Source organism: Bidens hawaiensis, unplaced genomic scaffold, assembly GCF_021521415.1.
Source record: "Bidens hawaiensis isolate Kalapana, Puna unplaced genomic scaffold, B.hawaiensis_p1.1 tig00047024_1, whole genome shotgun sequence".
In the NCBI taxonomy this organism is placed as follows: Eukaryota; Viridiplantae; Streptophyta; class Magnoliopsida; order Asterales; family Asteraceae; genus Bidens; species Bidens hawaiensis.
The window spans coordinates 1,361-18,896 of NW_027498414.1; the positions used below are offsets into that span (position 1 = coordinate 1,361).

Sequence of the window (17,536 nt, forward strand, 5' to 3'; positions counted from 1 at the left end):
TTAGTTGTTGGAAATGATGTTAACGATATATTGGATAAGTCAATCTTTCATTAAATCATGGCCAACTATATTATTCACTTTTCTATTTTGCGGGTCAACATGTATCGAGAATATTTGATTGACTCTCGATCACCAAAATCTGAGCTTCGGCTATAGTTTCACAAACAACGACAACATAGGGGCTTGAAATACTACTTTTTATTAAAAAGAATGATTAAACAATAATATGACTCAACTTTTCAGTCAAACCAGTTCACACACTTCTTCTGCTTATTCACAACAAACCACCTCTCTCCGTACAAGTTACAACGGTCGTCAATTCTTTCCCTCTGCCCAAAAAAAACCTTCATATCTCTCATTCATTTCACCCAAATACACACAATTAGGGTTTCATTACCGCCAGATGATTCAAATTCAACCACACACATGTCGGAGATAAAGCCAAGCTTCCGTCACGATAGCCGTAATCCAAGGCTTTTCATTCACGACGCACTAATCTTCCGTGGCCTATCCTGTTCCTATCACAAGCTTCCTAAAACTCGTCTCAAGCTCTCTGTTCTCAGATTGGACGGTTCTACGTTCGGTACGTTTCGATTGACTTGTTGATTCGTGTTTAATTTGTTTCCCGCTCAATGTGTGATGTTTAATTGTAGGAGTTGAGGTTCCGATGAGTGCTACTGTAGCAGAGCTTAAGCTAGCACTAGAAGGGTTCTTTAATTTGTTGCCTAAGGATCAGAGATGCACTATTTCGTGGTAAGATTCCAGATTCGATTAAATGTTACGGTTTTGAGTTATGAATTATCGATGTTGTGCCGTCGAAATTTGTCCATTCGGCTACAAAATTAGGTCAAATTGCATGAATTCATACTGATTTGACGTTATTTGATCATAAAAGTATGTGAGACTGTATAAGTTTTGTTAATGGATTGGATCTATGATTCAGTTTTCCATTGATGTGCAAAACTTATTATTATCACGTAGTGTGATAATTTGTAGGAATATTGACTGTTTTTATTTACGTTTAGCTCAATTCACCGGCTTTTCACCTTTGGATTAATTGGAAGTGTCATTGCAGCAAGAAATTAGCTTAAATGAGATGAAGCAATTAATGCGTTTAGTGAACATGTGCTTATAATTGCGTGAAAATGCATGAGTTGGACATGAATGCTAGTATCACACTCATTAGGACTTCCATTTGTATGTTGAAAACTTGAAATTGACAGTTGTGTGTAGAACTAGAGTGCTCCTTTTGTCTTTATTGATGATTTAGGGTTCTGCTAACACATCATAATGTTAGTTAACTTAATGAGATATGTGTATAAGTATCTACTTTATGCATTGTGGTAGTTACTAGTTAACACTTGTGCATAGAACCAGAGTGCTTCATTTGTCTTTATGGCGATTTAGAGTTCAGCTAACTCATCATGACAGTAATGTGTTAGTTAAGTTGGTGAGATATGTGTATAAGTATCTACTTTATGCAATGTGGTAGTTACTAGTTAACACTTAACACTGCAACTGCAAGATACTTTGAATGGAGAGATGGCACCAAGCTAAACTTGTTATTTTGTACTGGGTGGGCCAGGTCACATGTTTGGGGACATTTTTGTTTGTGCTACGAAGGTGAGAAGCTGCTTGATGATAAAGCTTATATAAAAAGACTCGGAATCAAGGATGGTGATCAGGTTGTTACAAATCAACTAACTGTGTTTCTTATTTATTACTGGATCAGTAAATGGTTCTAAATTTCTAGTCATTGTCACATGCAGATTAAATTTGTAAGGCATGTTACAATCAACTATCGACCCGGAAGACAACAAATCAAGAACCAAAGTGATGAACCGAAACATTGTTTAATGTATAAAACATCTAAAATACCCTAAACTTTGAATCTTTTTGGTTCAAAAGGTTATCTTATATTAAATAAAAAGGTTAACTTTGATTAGCATGTGGTTGTTTAGGTCAAGAGGTCATGAAGATGGAGAATCTGGTGATGTCAGTAACTGTGATTCTGTTAAGAGTTCAAGAGACCACTATATATGAGTGCCAATGTGAAGAAGATGAATCAGATTTCATGCCCGGGTCGAAATTAACCAACTTTTTGAGAGGGTGGTTTTCATACCGAAGATTTCGTAATGGTATGGTATGATAGATGATTCAAAAGAGTTTATTTGCATCTCAAACACAATTTTGGCCACTAGCTAGCTCAATTTAAAGCTGTTTTTAGTGTAAACTGCTTTGGTCTCTTATTAGAGAAGTTGGGGGGCATTAGTTGACTTTTTCTCCAAGAATATGCTACTAACTTGACTTCAATCGTTCTGGATATTATTAGGCCTTTAACTTTGAAATATTAACTTCTCTTGTGATGTTGCTATCTTTCTTTTTGTTTGTTTCGTAACTGCTGAAACGCATTATTGCAGAACTTATAGACCCTATCTACGCCTTGCTAACTAATGGGATTAAGTAAAACACGATGAAATCAATTTAGTGTGTTGTAATAGTATGGGATTTGTAGAGGATACAAAAATTAGTATTCATTTACCTGACATATGATTATGGTTAATTATATATTTGTATAAATAATCAAACATAAGTGTAATGTGGCTGTTCCCAATAGCTTAAAGGGTACTCACATAAGCTGTTTAACTTGTCTTCTACATTTTTCTTAGCTAGACTTGTAAAATCTTTGAATAGTGAATACAAAAGAGACTCAATCTAAGCTAGATCATTGGTTGCTTTCTCATAAGACGGATTAATAATATATCAACATTAAAGCATCCTAATCATATAATGTATATGCAATTTGTCTAAGAAAGAATATGGTTGTTGGTGCTTGTGAGTGTGGTGCTGTTCGTGTGGGAAGAGAGGGGACGCATATAAGAGAAAAAGAGGAGACAAAACGCTAATTTGGCATTTTCTTCGGCATCTTGTTGCATTCATAGAAATAGGGGAGTGACCTCAAGTGTACTCCAAAATATAAGAGAAAACGAGGAGACAAAACGCTAATTTGGCATTTTCTTCGGCATCTTGTTGCATTCATAGAAATAGGGGAGTGACCTCAAGTGTACTCCAAAATACTAAGATTAAGCTACAATTGGATCATTGGGGATACTCTTAGACGGATTGGTAGTAAATATTTCATAAATTGACCATGATACAAGTTTATAATATAGTTATGACTGACATAGTTGTTTTTATATATATAATTAACTTTGGTTTTAAGTTTTTGTTTTCTATCTCTTAAGTTTTGTGAGTTTCTCGGTTTCATTTCCTCGGCTTTAAATGGCTAAATGTTTAATGAGTTGTACATATAGGAAAATCAATTTGTTGATAAATTTCTCATGGTGATAATGGAAAACAAGAATAATATGATAAACCTATAATTATATGTGTACTTGTTACATCATGGAGAGTAGTAACCGCAGCAGGGTATGATGTAGTCGACATGTTTGTCATCTTGATCGAGTTCCCCTTTAGGATGTATAGTTAAGGATGGTTAGGGTAAGAACCCGGTTTAGAAGAGAGAGGAGACACATGATTTTCTTATTATGTGTGTGAGATTAGGTTATGATGTTAATTTATTCTCTCTCTATATATACACCCAAGGGGAAACCCTTTATTAGCTATTAAGAGTAATATGGCTCATCAAGAATTACTAAGCTAATATATAATAAGGTATAATTAATTATTTTGATCTATTATTATATAAATGATAATGATGACCATATAAATAAATATATAACATATATTTATTCTTACATTCTCCCACTTAGCCGAGTAATCATTTATTATGAGTATTAGATAAGCCTGATCAGGAGTTAACACTCATTTTAGTTTTAAACTCAAACTGGAGCAGAGAAATACAGTCATTGAATTGAACATCAGCTCAAGACCACCATTAATCATACTGCAGTCCTTATTTAAAACCTAAGTAGTTATGCTCAAAATTTTCAAGTAAGTCCTTCAAACGTTTGATTTGTATAATAATTTGTCTATATGTCATTATGCATGCAGAACATATTAAGAGACATACAAAATCAAAACTAGTGAGGAAATATTAATAGTTAATCATTCATAGTACGATATGCAGTTGTATATGGTCATCAATAAACCCCTCATGATTATAAGCGCTTTCATAATACTTACGGGTAGACCGTTAGTTATAGGATCCTTAAGCATATCATGAATGTATTCAATACAGAAATTTAGATTCCTCAATTCGTTCATAAACGAATAATTAGTTTCATATCGAAATTTAATGCAGCACCTCTCAAACCGTTACTGTTTGAGAAAACATGGTAGCTGACTTTATCACAATTAGTCTTCAATATATAATTTATCTGGAGTTTAATAAAACTTCTGAGTTCACTAATAAATATTCAACATCATTGTAATTAATCAACATATTATGTCGTTATGACTTAGGTTGTTGTTATCAGTTCATTATAACTCTTCAATGAGATAGATTTATCTTATTACATAAGAATGTATCCCGAAAATTACATTTTCTTATCTCTGAATAGGACAAAGTTTAGAGTAATCTACCGGTTTGAATTCTCACTTCTTCTTTTAAATTATAGTCTTTCGTTTCTTTTAAAGATATTTTAATACTCTTTTTAGATGTTTCACATTAATCTAGACATATCTAGTGTGTTACAATTTTGAGTAATATCTGAACGAGTATAGACTTGAACCTACATAAGGCTTCTACTTAATGAAGTATAAAGTAATAATCTCAATGATCCTATTATCCTATAAATAGAGCAATATTGTTTATTACATGTATAAGGACCCATTTAAGATAAAAATTATAGAACAAAACTAACGTCCCTTTGGGTCTATCTCAGAATGTTATGATATATATTATGTAAGGGATATCTATGAGATCTATCACATAAAAGTATGTACGAACAATGCTTTGACTTATGTAACATATACTTGTCAGAAGAATGTCATCTATATAAGGACAAGTTTGTTTTTAGTTGCTCCCACTCATCTTGAAGTAGGTACATTAATCCACTAGGTTTTTGATGAAAATAATTGTATAAAGACTTCATCACATTTTGATGTTTGCTTTAACCCATATATGGATTTTATTGACTTATAGACTAAATGTTCTTTATCCTTCAGTTTATAACTTTTAGGTTGTGTTATGAACATATAAATATGTAAGTCAATTGTTAGGGAAAGTTGTTTTAATGTTCATCTAATGTAGCTCTTAACTATTATAAGCTACTAGAACAATAATGATACTTAAATAAATCTTTTGTAATATAGGTAAGAAGATTCTTTGATAGTTGGTTTCCCCTTGAATATAACCTTTAACAATCAATCATGCTTCTTTGTGTCTTAACGTTTGTGTTAGGATTTAATTTAGTTATAAACACCCTTAGGTGTTTCAACAAAATCTTAAACGTTATTCTGACTTATGACGTTTAGTTTAATTTGCTAATAATAGCTTTATTCCATTAAGAATATTGATTGATTTAATGGTTTAATTAGAAGGGGTATGATCATTAAACTTTCCAACATCCATTTCAACTTTAGTTAGGGAGCTTACACAATCATCAAAGTTAGTAGGTTTTAAAACCTAGATGACCTCCTGAGTTGATTATTGGGTTTATTTGAAGTTTCAGTTTTATGAAATAGCTCTTGGTTAGGTTGCTATCATTTTCAGGATTCTAAGTGTGTAAGAGTTGGTACAGCATGGTGTACAAGAGGTGTAATTGGAGTTAAATTTGGAGTAAAATTTAATGACTCTTTTCCCCCGGCCTCTTGTACTTCTAACAAGTCATTATAAGGACTTTTACTGCTCCCACTGACCTTAGAAACCTTTAGAAAATCAGCATGCTTAGGGTCAATATTTAAAGACCAATAGATTTTAATAGAGAAACAAGTTAATGATGTAAGTCGGCGTAGTTTCTCTTGTGATGATTATTTTAGTAAGGAATCGGAGTATGCCCACATTTAAGAAACAAAGAAACTTTTGTAAAAGTAGTAATAAATTCTAAAGAGATAAGTTTTGATGGAATAGTGTTATGATGGAGCAGTGTCTTGTACAAGAGGTGTAATTGAGATAATATCAAGTTTTCACTCCCCACCTCTTGCAAATCTTGCAGATTATGATCAAGACACTTAATGCTCCCACTAATCTTTAATGTCTCTAGAAAAACTACATAAGGAGTTTTAATGATGTATGCGATGTGGGAATATGTCATATATATGTTAGACTTGATTTGATTTCATTAACGTCCAGATGTCATAATAAACTTAGGGACATATTAGAAGAAATCGTATTAGGTATATATGAATGGATTTCTTTAAAAACCATGGACCATAGAAGTCAGATTAGATACAAGTAAATAGCCTTTTAAATTATAAAAGAATTATGTCTGAATATTCCGTTTTGAATAAGTTCCATGAATGTCAGTAAAATATAACTTATGGTGGACCAAGACTTATTCCTTAAGCCAAGTAATGTTTAGGGCATCAACACATGATTAAAATCACTAAGAATGAGATTAGATGAAATTCACCCTCATCAACCATGTCATGATTTCTCATGAAATTTGGTTTTAATGGATGAATTTTATAAGTCTCATTTGTCTTTTGTTAAATTTTTATTTGCATGATAACAAAAGTTGTGAAAGTATGTAGTATCATCTAATTCTATTTAATAAATGTTTCAATCCAGATATTGATAACAAATAATATGAGAGTTTAATGTAAGAGTGGCTTTATGTTGGCTATGCAAATCTTACAACTGTCATAATGTAGCTTAAGTATTGATACTAAATTCTGATTGATCTCCAAAATATTTAAGGTATCATAAAACATAATTAGAAGACAGTTTTGTATGGTTATAATAGCCTTAACATTTAAATTTTGTCACCAACACTCATGTTAGTTATTTGTTGATATCGGTAAAAAAACTTATTGAACTAGACTTAACCTATCATGTTAATTGGAATATTAGGATTAGCATACTTAAATATCATTAATATACGACTACTGTTTTAGCCAGATGTTCTTTTGAATTTGGATAGCCTTGTTACTTATGCCTAATATAATAATGACATATTTTTACAACGAGACTTCTCCTTAGAGAACTTAAAGCTGGAAGTAATACTTGTATTTTGTCTATGAACCTTAGAATTATCCTCTTTAAGATTTTAATGGTGGTGAGTTGAATAACATCTTATGTTCCACTGCCATATTCTGTTCTATTACATGTGTTGCTAATCAACATACTCATTTTCCTTTTGTACTTATGAGTGTTATAATTGATACTTAAGGCAACAAATTGTAATAATAGAACATTTTAGTATGTAGCATTAGAAAAGTGTACTTATTTCCATGTGTGAGCCCTTAACTTTATGGGTCATGGTATTGTACATAATGATGTATTCAGCAACGCCATTTAACCTTATAGTTAGAACTTTTAAGGAGTGCATGAATCTTAGGAGTTATTTTAATTATTTAATAGATATTAGATTAGTTTTAGGAAAAACTAAATCTAGAATAACTGTATTCGATAGCATGAGTTTATTGATTATCATAAGAGACATTATGTTTGACTCATCCCATTTTTCATGCTCTAGGTTTCTTCTTTATTACTATTATTAGAATGAGCAACAAGATGGTCCATGTCTTGAGGATAATCAAAAAACGAGAAGAGCTAAAAGTTAATGAAACTCTTTATGAAGCAAAACATATTTAGGTTTGAGATTAGAGTGGATGATTTGAATGAGATAATTATTTATAGAAGAAAATTATAGTGAGTAATGTTATGGGATACTAAAATAATACATATTAAAATTTATGATCAATAGATTAATGAAGGATCATCAATGTGAGGATCATTGTATTTTATTGAAGATGTGATATGTCTTTTATTAACATCAAACTAATAGACTAATTAAAAGTTCTACTTAAACAAAAAATAAATCACCTTTGGGCAGAATTAAAATTTATTTAAGTATATGTGTGCAAAACAATTGTAACACATCACCTTTGGGCAGAAGTGAGACAATTATTTTAATTATGCACGAGTTAACTTTGCTGGATATAAATGTAACACATCACCTTTGGACAGAAATGAGACATTTAAATCATGTAAGCAAAATTAACAAAGCTTTGTAATTAGACTTGAATGAGGAGTAGATGTGTAACACATCACCTTTTGGCAGAAGTGACACATCAAAATTCATTCAAGTAAAGCTTTTATGTTTTGTAAAAGGTTTTTAAGTTTTAAGTATTTACAAAACATTTAATTAGTTAATAATATGTTTGGATTAGAAAAGTTTTGGTTTTGTAATGAGTTCTCGATTCTAGTAATGAGTTCTCGGTCAAATTATGAGTTCTCGGTTTTATCGGATTTTTGATTTTTAATAAGTTTTCGGTTTTTAATGGGATCTCGGTTTTAATGAGATTTCGGTTTTGATGAAATCTCAGTTTGACCGAGATTTCGGTAAGCATTAAAATCCAAAATTATTTAAGTTAATAATATTTTGGTTCAAATTATTAGAGATTAATTTTATCTCCAAGATTTGTTTAATTTTGAAATTTATATTCTTAATAATTATTCAGATTTCAAAAAAATCTTTTGAGATTTGTTTTTCAATTATTTTAGGAAAAAACACAATCATAATCTAAATTTAACCAAAATATGCATTATTTTCGAAAAACCCATGATGAACACGAAGAACATCACCGAAAAATCATAAATTTTTAACAGGTTTTTAATGTGAAATCGGGTTCTAAAAGATTTAAACAGTTTATTTATAAACTGATTTCAATTAGTACAAGCATAAAAAAAATTTAAAATTAGGTTTTATCAAGATTTTAGATTCAAGTCTTCCGGTTTAAATCTAGATTTAATGAAAAACCATGAAGAACCGATTAAACAACATCGCTTTTGATACCACATGTTGATCAATTTCTCATGGTGATAATGGAAAACATGAATAATATGATAAACCTATAATTATATGTGTACTTGTTACATCATGGAGAGTAGTAACCGCAGCAGGGTATGATGTAGTCGACATGTTTGTCATCTTGATCGAGTTCCCCTTTAGGATGTATAGTTAATGATGGTTAGGGTAAGAACCCGGTTTAGAAGAGAGATGTGACACATGATTTTCTTATTATGTGTGTGAGATTAGGTTATGATGTTAATTTATTCTCTCTATATATACATCCAAGGGGAAACCCTTTATTAGCTATTAAGAGTAATATGGATCATCAACAATTACTAAGCTAATATATAATAAGGTATAATTAATTATTTTGATCTATTATTATATAAATGATAATGATGGCATATAAATAAATATATAACATATATTTATTCTTACACAATTAACCACTTTGGTTTCGGTTTAAAACCAAACTAAAGATCGATACATCGATTTTGGTGTTGGTTCGATTGTCAGAATAGAGATAGAGTCATAGACTCACTCGCGGATACAACTGTAGCTATCCGCAACCTCTTCTTACCCCCGCGGACTAATCTCCAATATACCAATACCATCCAAAGGACGGTCACTCACAGAGTGAACAAACAATACATAACGGCCAGTCCAAAGGCCAATCATCAGGATCCTCCTAGAAGACAGACAACACATAAAGGACAATGAATGCACGACGAGCCTATCCGAAAACGTCAAACACTGTATCTCCAGGTGACAACCGTCCTTACCCACCAGCCGTTACGACCATCAGAGGCCATATTTGTGCTCACCCATAAGTAATAGAAGGTTTGACAGCCTGGCCAAATCTATTCTTTACCTCTCCGGCTATGAATAGGACACATGATCAATGATAAAAGGATCACCCTCTCACTCTAAATACTATTCTCAACCTACATACCCCAGTCAGAGGGTGGTTACGAGAGAAATATTAACTTACCATTCAACAAGGTTTTCTTGGGTCAGTTTGGTTGGTTTAGAACCGAACTTATAACACCCATAATTACACAAGCAGAAGAACATTTGGCGCCAAAATAGACGCACAATGACGGAGAAGAAACTGAAAGATACGAAGAAGAAGTCTTCATACCGATCGTAACTCCATTCCTCTTTCAATCAATCATAATTTATGTTCTTCGTTTAATTAAACATTCCAATTGAATTTGAATAATAATATTCTAACCTAAAACTTTTCAGGAAACCCTGCGTATCGAATCATGATGAGCGTGGAAAGGCGTTATTAGACGATCAAGATGAATCCGGAGAGTTGCCCATCAAACGCATTCGATGCCTCGCGCTGCACCAGCCGGATTCGCCTAAATTAGGTACACCGATTATTATTTCACTTCTTGATGTTTCTGTTAAACTTCATATTAAGTGATTATGATGAAGTTTTAGACATTAATAATGTCATCTCACTTCTTGGTTGAACTATGGTAGGATGATTCCAGTGCATGTTTTACAGAAATTAGGGCTTTTATTAAACAGGAAGAACAGCTTGTATTACTGTTTTGATCAGTTGCATGTTAAGTTGATTGCACTGTGATAGGATGTAGGTGTTAACATTATTGAACTTATAAGGATTAACAGAAATTAGGGGTGCATCAATATTTTGTTATTAAATTGGGAGACAACTTATATTACTGCTTTCATCAGTTGCATGTTCATTTGATTTCAGTGTGAGATGATTTAGTTGTTAACATTATTGAACTTATAAGATTTGACAGGAAGAACAGCTTATATACTTGATATATTAATTACATGTAATGTATTAGTGTGCATATTTAACATATCTAATTTGGTTGAAATATGTTATTATGGTGTAATGTTGAATAGGTGAAAGGTCCGGTTGGAGAAGTTATAGACCATGGAGACAAGAAACCTATCACAGATCAGCCCATTTAGAAAAGCAACTCAAGGTCCTTGAAGACCAAATCGACAAGCAAGTAAAACGGTTCCAAACCCGATATTCACGGGCCTTGAACCCGACCCGACCCAAGGATGTGGCTAAGCTTCTTGTACCAAGTTCGACCCCACCACTTGAACTAGCCACTCTCTCATGGCTAGGTGACTGGCGCCCGTCTTCCATTTTGGGCCTCCTTAGCTCATTATCCAAGTCATCGCCCACCCTAGCCTCGTCTTTGACTCATGCTGGTGCAACCGAGAAGGCCATTTCACAACTGATCCATGACTTGCGGATCGAGGAAGCTGTGATTGACGAAGAGTTAACTGAGATTCAAGCCAATTGCATACTCAATCTCCCTTTTGCACTGGCCCATGAAAAGCCCAATGGGTCTACTTTGGACCAAGTCAATTCTGAGCTCAAAAAGGTCCATCGTCTCATCGTTAAGGCCCAAAACTTCAGGTCCAATAAAACTCACATATACCTTGTAAAGTTCACTAATTATAATAGAATTGATTACGTGAATGGTCTTTGTGGTTTAACCATATTGCAACTTTGGAGATTAACTTTTCCGCTTACTGCATGTGAAATGACCAAAATACCCCTTAACATTAAATCTATAAAGAATGTCAAGTGGGCCCCACTTTTGTTATTCAAGTATAGTAAAATTCAATTAAAGAATCTTGGCTAAGCCCACGATTTTCAGCCGAATTATTTAAATAAAATTATTATATTTAAATTAAAAAAGTGGGCCTCACTTTAAATTTTGTGATAGATTGAACGTTTTAGGGTATTTTGGTCATTCACATGCACTTACAGAAAAAGGTTAGCATCCATTCATTTTAGGGACCAATGGTGTTACAATCGTATAAACATTTGGTCGAGACTTATAATGTTTTAAAGTTAGAAACTAAATTTGTAAAGTTGCAACATGATCAAACCACAAAAAACATGTGTAATTAATTAGTTCTTCATAATAATAGTAACTCGTTGATATAACATTTAACAGGAGAAATGCATTGGAGACAGTGGTGAAGAAAATCTTGTGTCAAAGTGATGCTGCTGAGTTTCTAGTTGCTTTTGGTGGAATACAAGAAACTGTGCACCAATTTTCCAGAGATTATAAAATGAGGAAAGGCCTTGTTTGTGTGCCATTGACTTGTGGTTCAGAAAATGTGGGGGCTGACACTGCTACTTAATAGGTAAGTTTCAATTGAAATGGATAGATCATAGGTACAACTGGTAAAGCATTTAGTACCTCTCATGACAGCTATTACTCTGCATGCATATGCATATACATTAGGTGTAACACAACTGGACTCTGCATCAATATTGTTCTGTTCTTTCACATCTATCTGTACTTGAAACTTTATGCTTACAACATTTAGGATTCTTTTTTTAGGTAAAATACCAACCATTTTTCTAATGTTTGGCATTGTTTGCCACTTATAGTATATGTATCATCATATTTTGCATTTATCTCTATTTTAGATGTGGTTCTTTCTAATAAATTTTTAATTAGTTATGGCACGAGTTGAATAAAGGTTTAATATGAAAATTGTGTCCTTAAACAAAGGACCCACCCATAAAACAGTGGCACTTGATGTATAAATATTTATATTCTATGGTAGACTATTATGAACATGTTACTTGTATTTAATTTAGTAAAAGTAGAATCAGAAATGAAGATTTTTAGCGCATGCTTTATAGAAGCAAAAAGTTTGGCCCCAAATTTCACATCTGATCATCAAATATAGATAAAAGATCATCCGGGTGGATATGCTTGTCCCCTTTGGATTTAACTATTGATTGGTATATGATTACAAAAGATTCATAATGATATCAAAACTATAATCACTTTGTCTTTGATTCTGGAACCTAGAATGTGCTTTAGATGCCATTCATATATTGCTACATGAATGTGTGTTTAATTAATATACTATAGAACAGGGGTGTGAGTTACTTACATGAACTTATCATAAAACTCAATGGTTTAGGTTTTAGTCTAAATGGGTTCGGGTGATACCCCACCAAACGTGATTATCTAAACGATCGCGTTCGGGTGAATTGATGGGTTCGCAGGTTTACATGTTTAAGCGTTTTGCTTTTATTCTTAGTTTTTTAAAGTGATTTATACTTTTATGGCACAACTTAAATAAATTCATTATATACTTTGGATATCAAGTTTAATAGTTTAAAAACACCTGTTTTATACACATTTTATCTTTGGTTATAAAGGTGTAATTTTAAACTACGAGTATGAGAAAGAATATCGGGTTGAACTATTGTTGAAGGGGTCGTTTCGTGTCAACTCGCTGAAACTTGTTATGTGTTACAATTTGTGTCTGATAGGTTTTACAAGTTCGTGTCGTATTTGGTCTGTGTCAGTTTCGTATCCGGGTTTGTGTCAGTTTGACCCACCAACCTTTAAACGTGACCTACTTTTATAATCTTATAAGATTTAAAGATAAAACAAAGTGGCAAGTTAAAATGAACTATGAATAAATTGTTTTGATGATTGTTGTATATACATTCTGTGCATGTGTATTAGATTAGGAAGTACAAAATTTTAGAAAATATAAACCGCTAAATATCTATTTAATAATTAATGTTATGCCTATGTGTATTCTTAAACACACTTTCCCATATTATATAACTTTTATAATTACACGTTGTTAGAAACTTGAAAAGTGAACATTCAACATGCTTATTATAAAATTGTGGATTAAAATTAGATACTCCATAAAAGAAGAGTTTAGATAAATTATCACTACAAGATCTTGAAATCGATATCATGGTGATTGATTGGACTCTTATCCTAATTCCTAACCCAGCAACTTATCATGGAATAATCTTTATAACATTTAAAAATAAAATAAATAATTATTGCAAAAATATAAAAAAATGAATTCAAATCATTTTTTATTTTTCAATCCAAAACACTAAAAACTATATTTATATAGAAATATACATGATCATATAATTTAATTTGGTTATGTATATAACTTATAAATGTATATTAGGAATATATAAACAACTTGGTTTTATTATTTGTGTATGTACACATACACCTATAACATGTATAGTTGGATCGTTTTGTAGATAGAAAATGTATAGGAAAATATATTTTCTAAAAAAATGAAATTGGTAATTTATTTAAAGTGGTATGACGTGAAGGTGTTAAATATAGTAGGCATAAAGTAGGAAGGTGGGGGGCCAAATTGTATAAATAGTAAAATAGAGGGGTGGGTCGGATCATGTTAGACAGTACCACCACGCATGCGCTTAAACAGTGAGCTCTTCTCTTGTGGTCCAATTTTCATTATTAGCTTATCTTTCCATTTATTTCTATATTCAATACTATAAATGTATGTATCAACTATTTAAATTTTATATCCTTCCTTTTTATTAAGTTTTTGGGTCTTAGTATAATTTTCTTAACAAACCATGATATATTGATATATAACACAGTTGTAACTAACAAACCCTACCAGCATGTTATGTTTGTCGTTCTCCAAAACCGTAGTTAATTGAACCGTAAACACCCGGCTTTTAGTGATTTAATTGATGTTAAATTTGAACTAATAATTTCTAAACTTTTCAACGCTAGTCACAGTCAATGAAGTGAAAAACCAGACCTTTTGCTGTAATTGCCCGTACATAACACTTGTCGTGTTGGGAAATAAATCATTCGTCACATTAAACTACAATTATTTCGCCACAAATACATCCTCCTCGTGGGTTGTCGGTTTGTGATTCCAAATAATTCCAAGTTTTTGTTCCCCCAAATTAATTACTTTTTGTTATTTAACTCTTTTATAATGTCAATATTTAATTTGATTATCTCTACTTTTTTATAAATCTGGACCAAATTGTAATAATAACTAATGGAAATTATTTGGAAAGCAGAACTTCACAGCTTGCTTATTTTTGGCTTCAACACAAAATCCAAAACGAAGAATTGTATAACAATTACTTATTTTTGGCTTCAACACAAAATCCAAAACGAAGAATTGGTATAACAATTATATTTTCTTAGGCTTATTCACTTTTTCTAGAACAAGAATCGTCAAATTAAGTTCAATCAATTATATATTGACTATACATAATGCAAATATGCACGTTAGTTTCGGTATTATGACATATTGACCATACCAAAAAAACTTTTTCATTATTATAAAGTTATATTAGTTTTAAACAATCTCAACTATCACATTTTAGCCGATGTCGTTCTCAATTAACGAAATAGCTGGTAACAATCTCATCTTTTAACAAGTATGTTTCCAACGATCCACGACTAACGAAAGCTTAACTCCGTTATTCTCCGGTCACAGAAAAACGTTTTTTCGCCAGAAAGCTACTTTTTCGTCAGAAAAATCAACCTGAACAACATCACCTAAACACCACTGTTGAGTGTTGACCACCACCACATACGGTAGCTCTAGGTTCCAGTGATCTCAATATTTGAGGCATTTACTAAAAATGTTTCTAAAGGTCCGGTCTAAGGTTACAAAAGGATTTGGGACGAAAAAATTAAGTATTCCGACAAAAAAAAGGTTTTTTGGCGACCACCACCTAGGGTTTCGGCGGCCTCAATAATTGAGGTTTTTACTAAAAAAAGGTTTTGAGGTTTCAAAGAGGTTTTGGGACGAAAAGGTTGAGTTTTCCGTCGATAAACGTTTTTTTTGGCGACTGGAGACTAACGGAGTTAAGCTTCCGTTAGTCGTGGACCGTTGAAAAATAACATGTTAAAAGGTGGGACTGTTACTAGTCATTTCGTTAGTTGAGATCAATAACGATCAAAATTTAAAAGTTTGAATTATTTAAAACCAATATACATATTTTAAATTGATGTTAAAGCGGTATCACTGGTAAATACGAGTCCGGGTATTATAAAATACAGATACTAAAAACATGAAAATACATATGCCGATATTTGTGAGATGGATATTGTTTATTTTTTATTTCAGCACGGCAACTTTCTTATATTTAGACTACCACACTCTTCAAATTTGAAGACTCCCGATGTCCCACTCTGGTCAGACTATGTTGTTTTAACTGGCCCACGTTAGCTTCAAAGTTTGGCTTGGACGTTCCCCCGGGAAACCATACAACTGATACCACTTGACAGCTGTCGTGTCACCACAAGAGCAGAACTCTCTGACGTAACACACGGTGGGACGAAACTGACAACATTTACATAATACCTAGCTCAAATCCAATATCCACCTAAAAGTAACACGAGTGTGATTCAAACTTGGGTCTCCATTAAAGAACCAAGCCTTCAACCACTAGATTACAAGCAAGATACCGTTTGTACTCACTCATTGCATGATATCTGTATTCAGTCATACTGTTACTGTGTGACTGTGTGTGATGAATAGTTACTTTACCAAGTAATTTGAAATTTATTTTCGTTTTAAAAAGCATGATCATTATAGACCACAACAAAAATATCACAAAAACACATACACACTAACACCATGTGAACATTTAATGCTATGTTATAACAAATTATTAAACCATTACATTTCGTTACATGCGTGAATCGAAAGGGATGTTCACTTCGGAAGTACCTCTAGGTAGAATACTTGAAGAAACCTTGTACTTATTTTATAGTTGTGTTGATACATAAGAAAGTGTTTCTATATTTATAGTATGATAGTTTTAGGGCATTTACATCGTATTCTCTATTTGCATTCTTAATTGATTATAAATTATTATTCTCTAAATTTATCTATTAGAGCTTTCATAGTTCATTCGTCGTCTTTAAATTGGTTGTTGTGGATGCCAAATGCAAGGTGTTATGATGAGGTGGTCGGCCCTTAACACGGGCTACACCGCGTCTTGGCGTTAAGCGCTCGGTGTTAGTTAACACGTTAATGAGCGCTAACATAGAAAAAGTGAACCTCATTTCAGCCAATCATTTTCTTTTCTTGTTTTTTATAATATCTAGTTAAAACACAACGTGTTTGTTAAATAATGAGTTCCAAATTTAAATAGTGTGGTAACCTAATAACAAAAAAGTCATCGTTCTAAAAAGGATGTTAAAACTAGTGGCGTGACAGTGGCGTGACGTTTTAACTAAACTAACCACATCAGATATCTTTATTCCTTTGAATTCAACTAAAAATAATCATTTCCTTAAACAATTAAACTTGTCTCTAATAATTTCTAAATCACTCTCTTTATTATAAAAACACCTCTCACTGTATTATTTCAAACAAAACTAAATGGATATGATGCGAATACTCTCATATCTAATTTCCCATGTCTATCACTGTATTCTTTTATTTTTATTATTTTGTTTCCCTGTAATTTAATTAATATGTTTATATGTTATGATGTAATTGGCTGTTTGAATTTGAGATGATGAACAAGGCATCTCCAACTATGGGCATTCGCTCTAGCTATCCTTGACACTGTGTTTCTAAGTTTAATATAATGAAAGGAAGAATTGGAAAGAATAAAATATATGTGTTCTTAAGTTTTATCTTGGAAATAAAAAAAAAAAGAAACATAAATCCTTATGTTCTCAAGTTTTATTTAAGAGAAGAAAGAAAAAAAAAATGAAAAAAAAAAAATAGGATGTTTTAATGAGTGGATGTTTTTTTTTCAATTTAGAAAAAGTTGGATGGAAAGGTAAAAAAAAAGTTGATCT

General features: G+C 32.2%; 2 protein-coding genes across 2 annotated transcripts; both read left to right on the forward strand.

The window, feature by feature from the left end:
* The first annotated feature begins 215 nt into the window (after positions 1-215).
* On the forward strand, positions 216-2,325 carry LOC143596808 (uncharacterized). Its single transcript, XM_077075487.1, has 5 exons — positions 216-583; positions 654-753; positions 1,586-1,685; positions 1,770-1,858; positions 1,962-2,325. The coding sequence occupies exons 1-5, from the start codon at positions 427-429 to the stop codon at positions 2,041-2,043; spliced, it is 528 nt and encodes a 175-aa protein (XP_076931602.1). The 5' UTR covers positions 216-426; the 3' UTR covers positions 2,044-2,325.
* A 7,692-nt stretch (positions 2,326-10,017) lies between these two features.
* Positions 10,018-12,074, forward strand: LOC143596814 (uncharacterized). The gene is made up of 4 exons (XM_077075491.1): positions 10,018-10,067; positions 10,170-10,297; positions 10,809-11,337; positions 11,885-12,074. The coding sequence occupies exons 1-4, from the start codon at positions 10,018-10,020 to the stop codon at positions 12,072-12,074; spliced, it is 897 nt and encodes a 298-aa protein (XP_076931606.1).
* The last annotated feature ends 5,462 nt before the right edge of the window (positions 12,075-17,536 follow it).

Coding starts and splice junctions, on each gene's coding strand:
- LOC143596814 (XM_077075491.1), top strand. CDS start 10,018: ATGACGGAGAAGAAACTGAAAGATACGAAGAAGAAGTCTTCATACCGA. Junction 10,298..10,808: donor GCCGGATTCGCCTAAATTAG/GTACACCGATTA, acceptor AATGTTGAATAG/GTGAAAGGTCCGGTTGGAGA. Junction 11,338..11,884: donor GTTAAGGCCCAAAACTTCAG/GTCCAATAAAAC, acceptor AACATTTAACAG/GAGAAATGCATTGGAGACAG.
- LOC143596808 (XM_077075487.1), top strand. CDS start 427: ATGTCGGAGATAAAGCCAAGCTTCCGTCACGATAGCCGTAATCCAAGG. Junction 584..653: donor ATTGGACGGTTCTACGTTCG/GTACGTTTCGAT, acceptor GTTTAATTGTAG/GAGTTGAGGTTCCGATGAGT. Junction 1,859..1,961: donor GAACCGAAACATTGTTTAAT/GTATAAAACATC, acceptor GTGGTTGTTTAG/GTCAAGAGGTCATGAAGATG.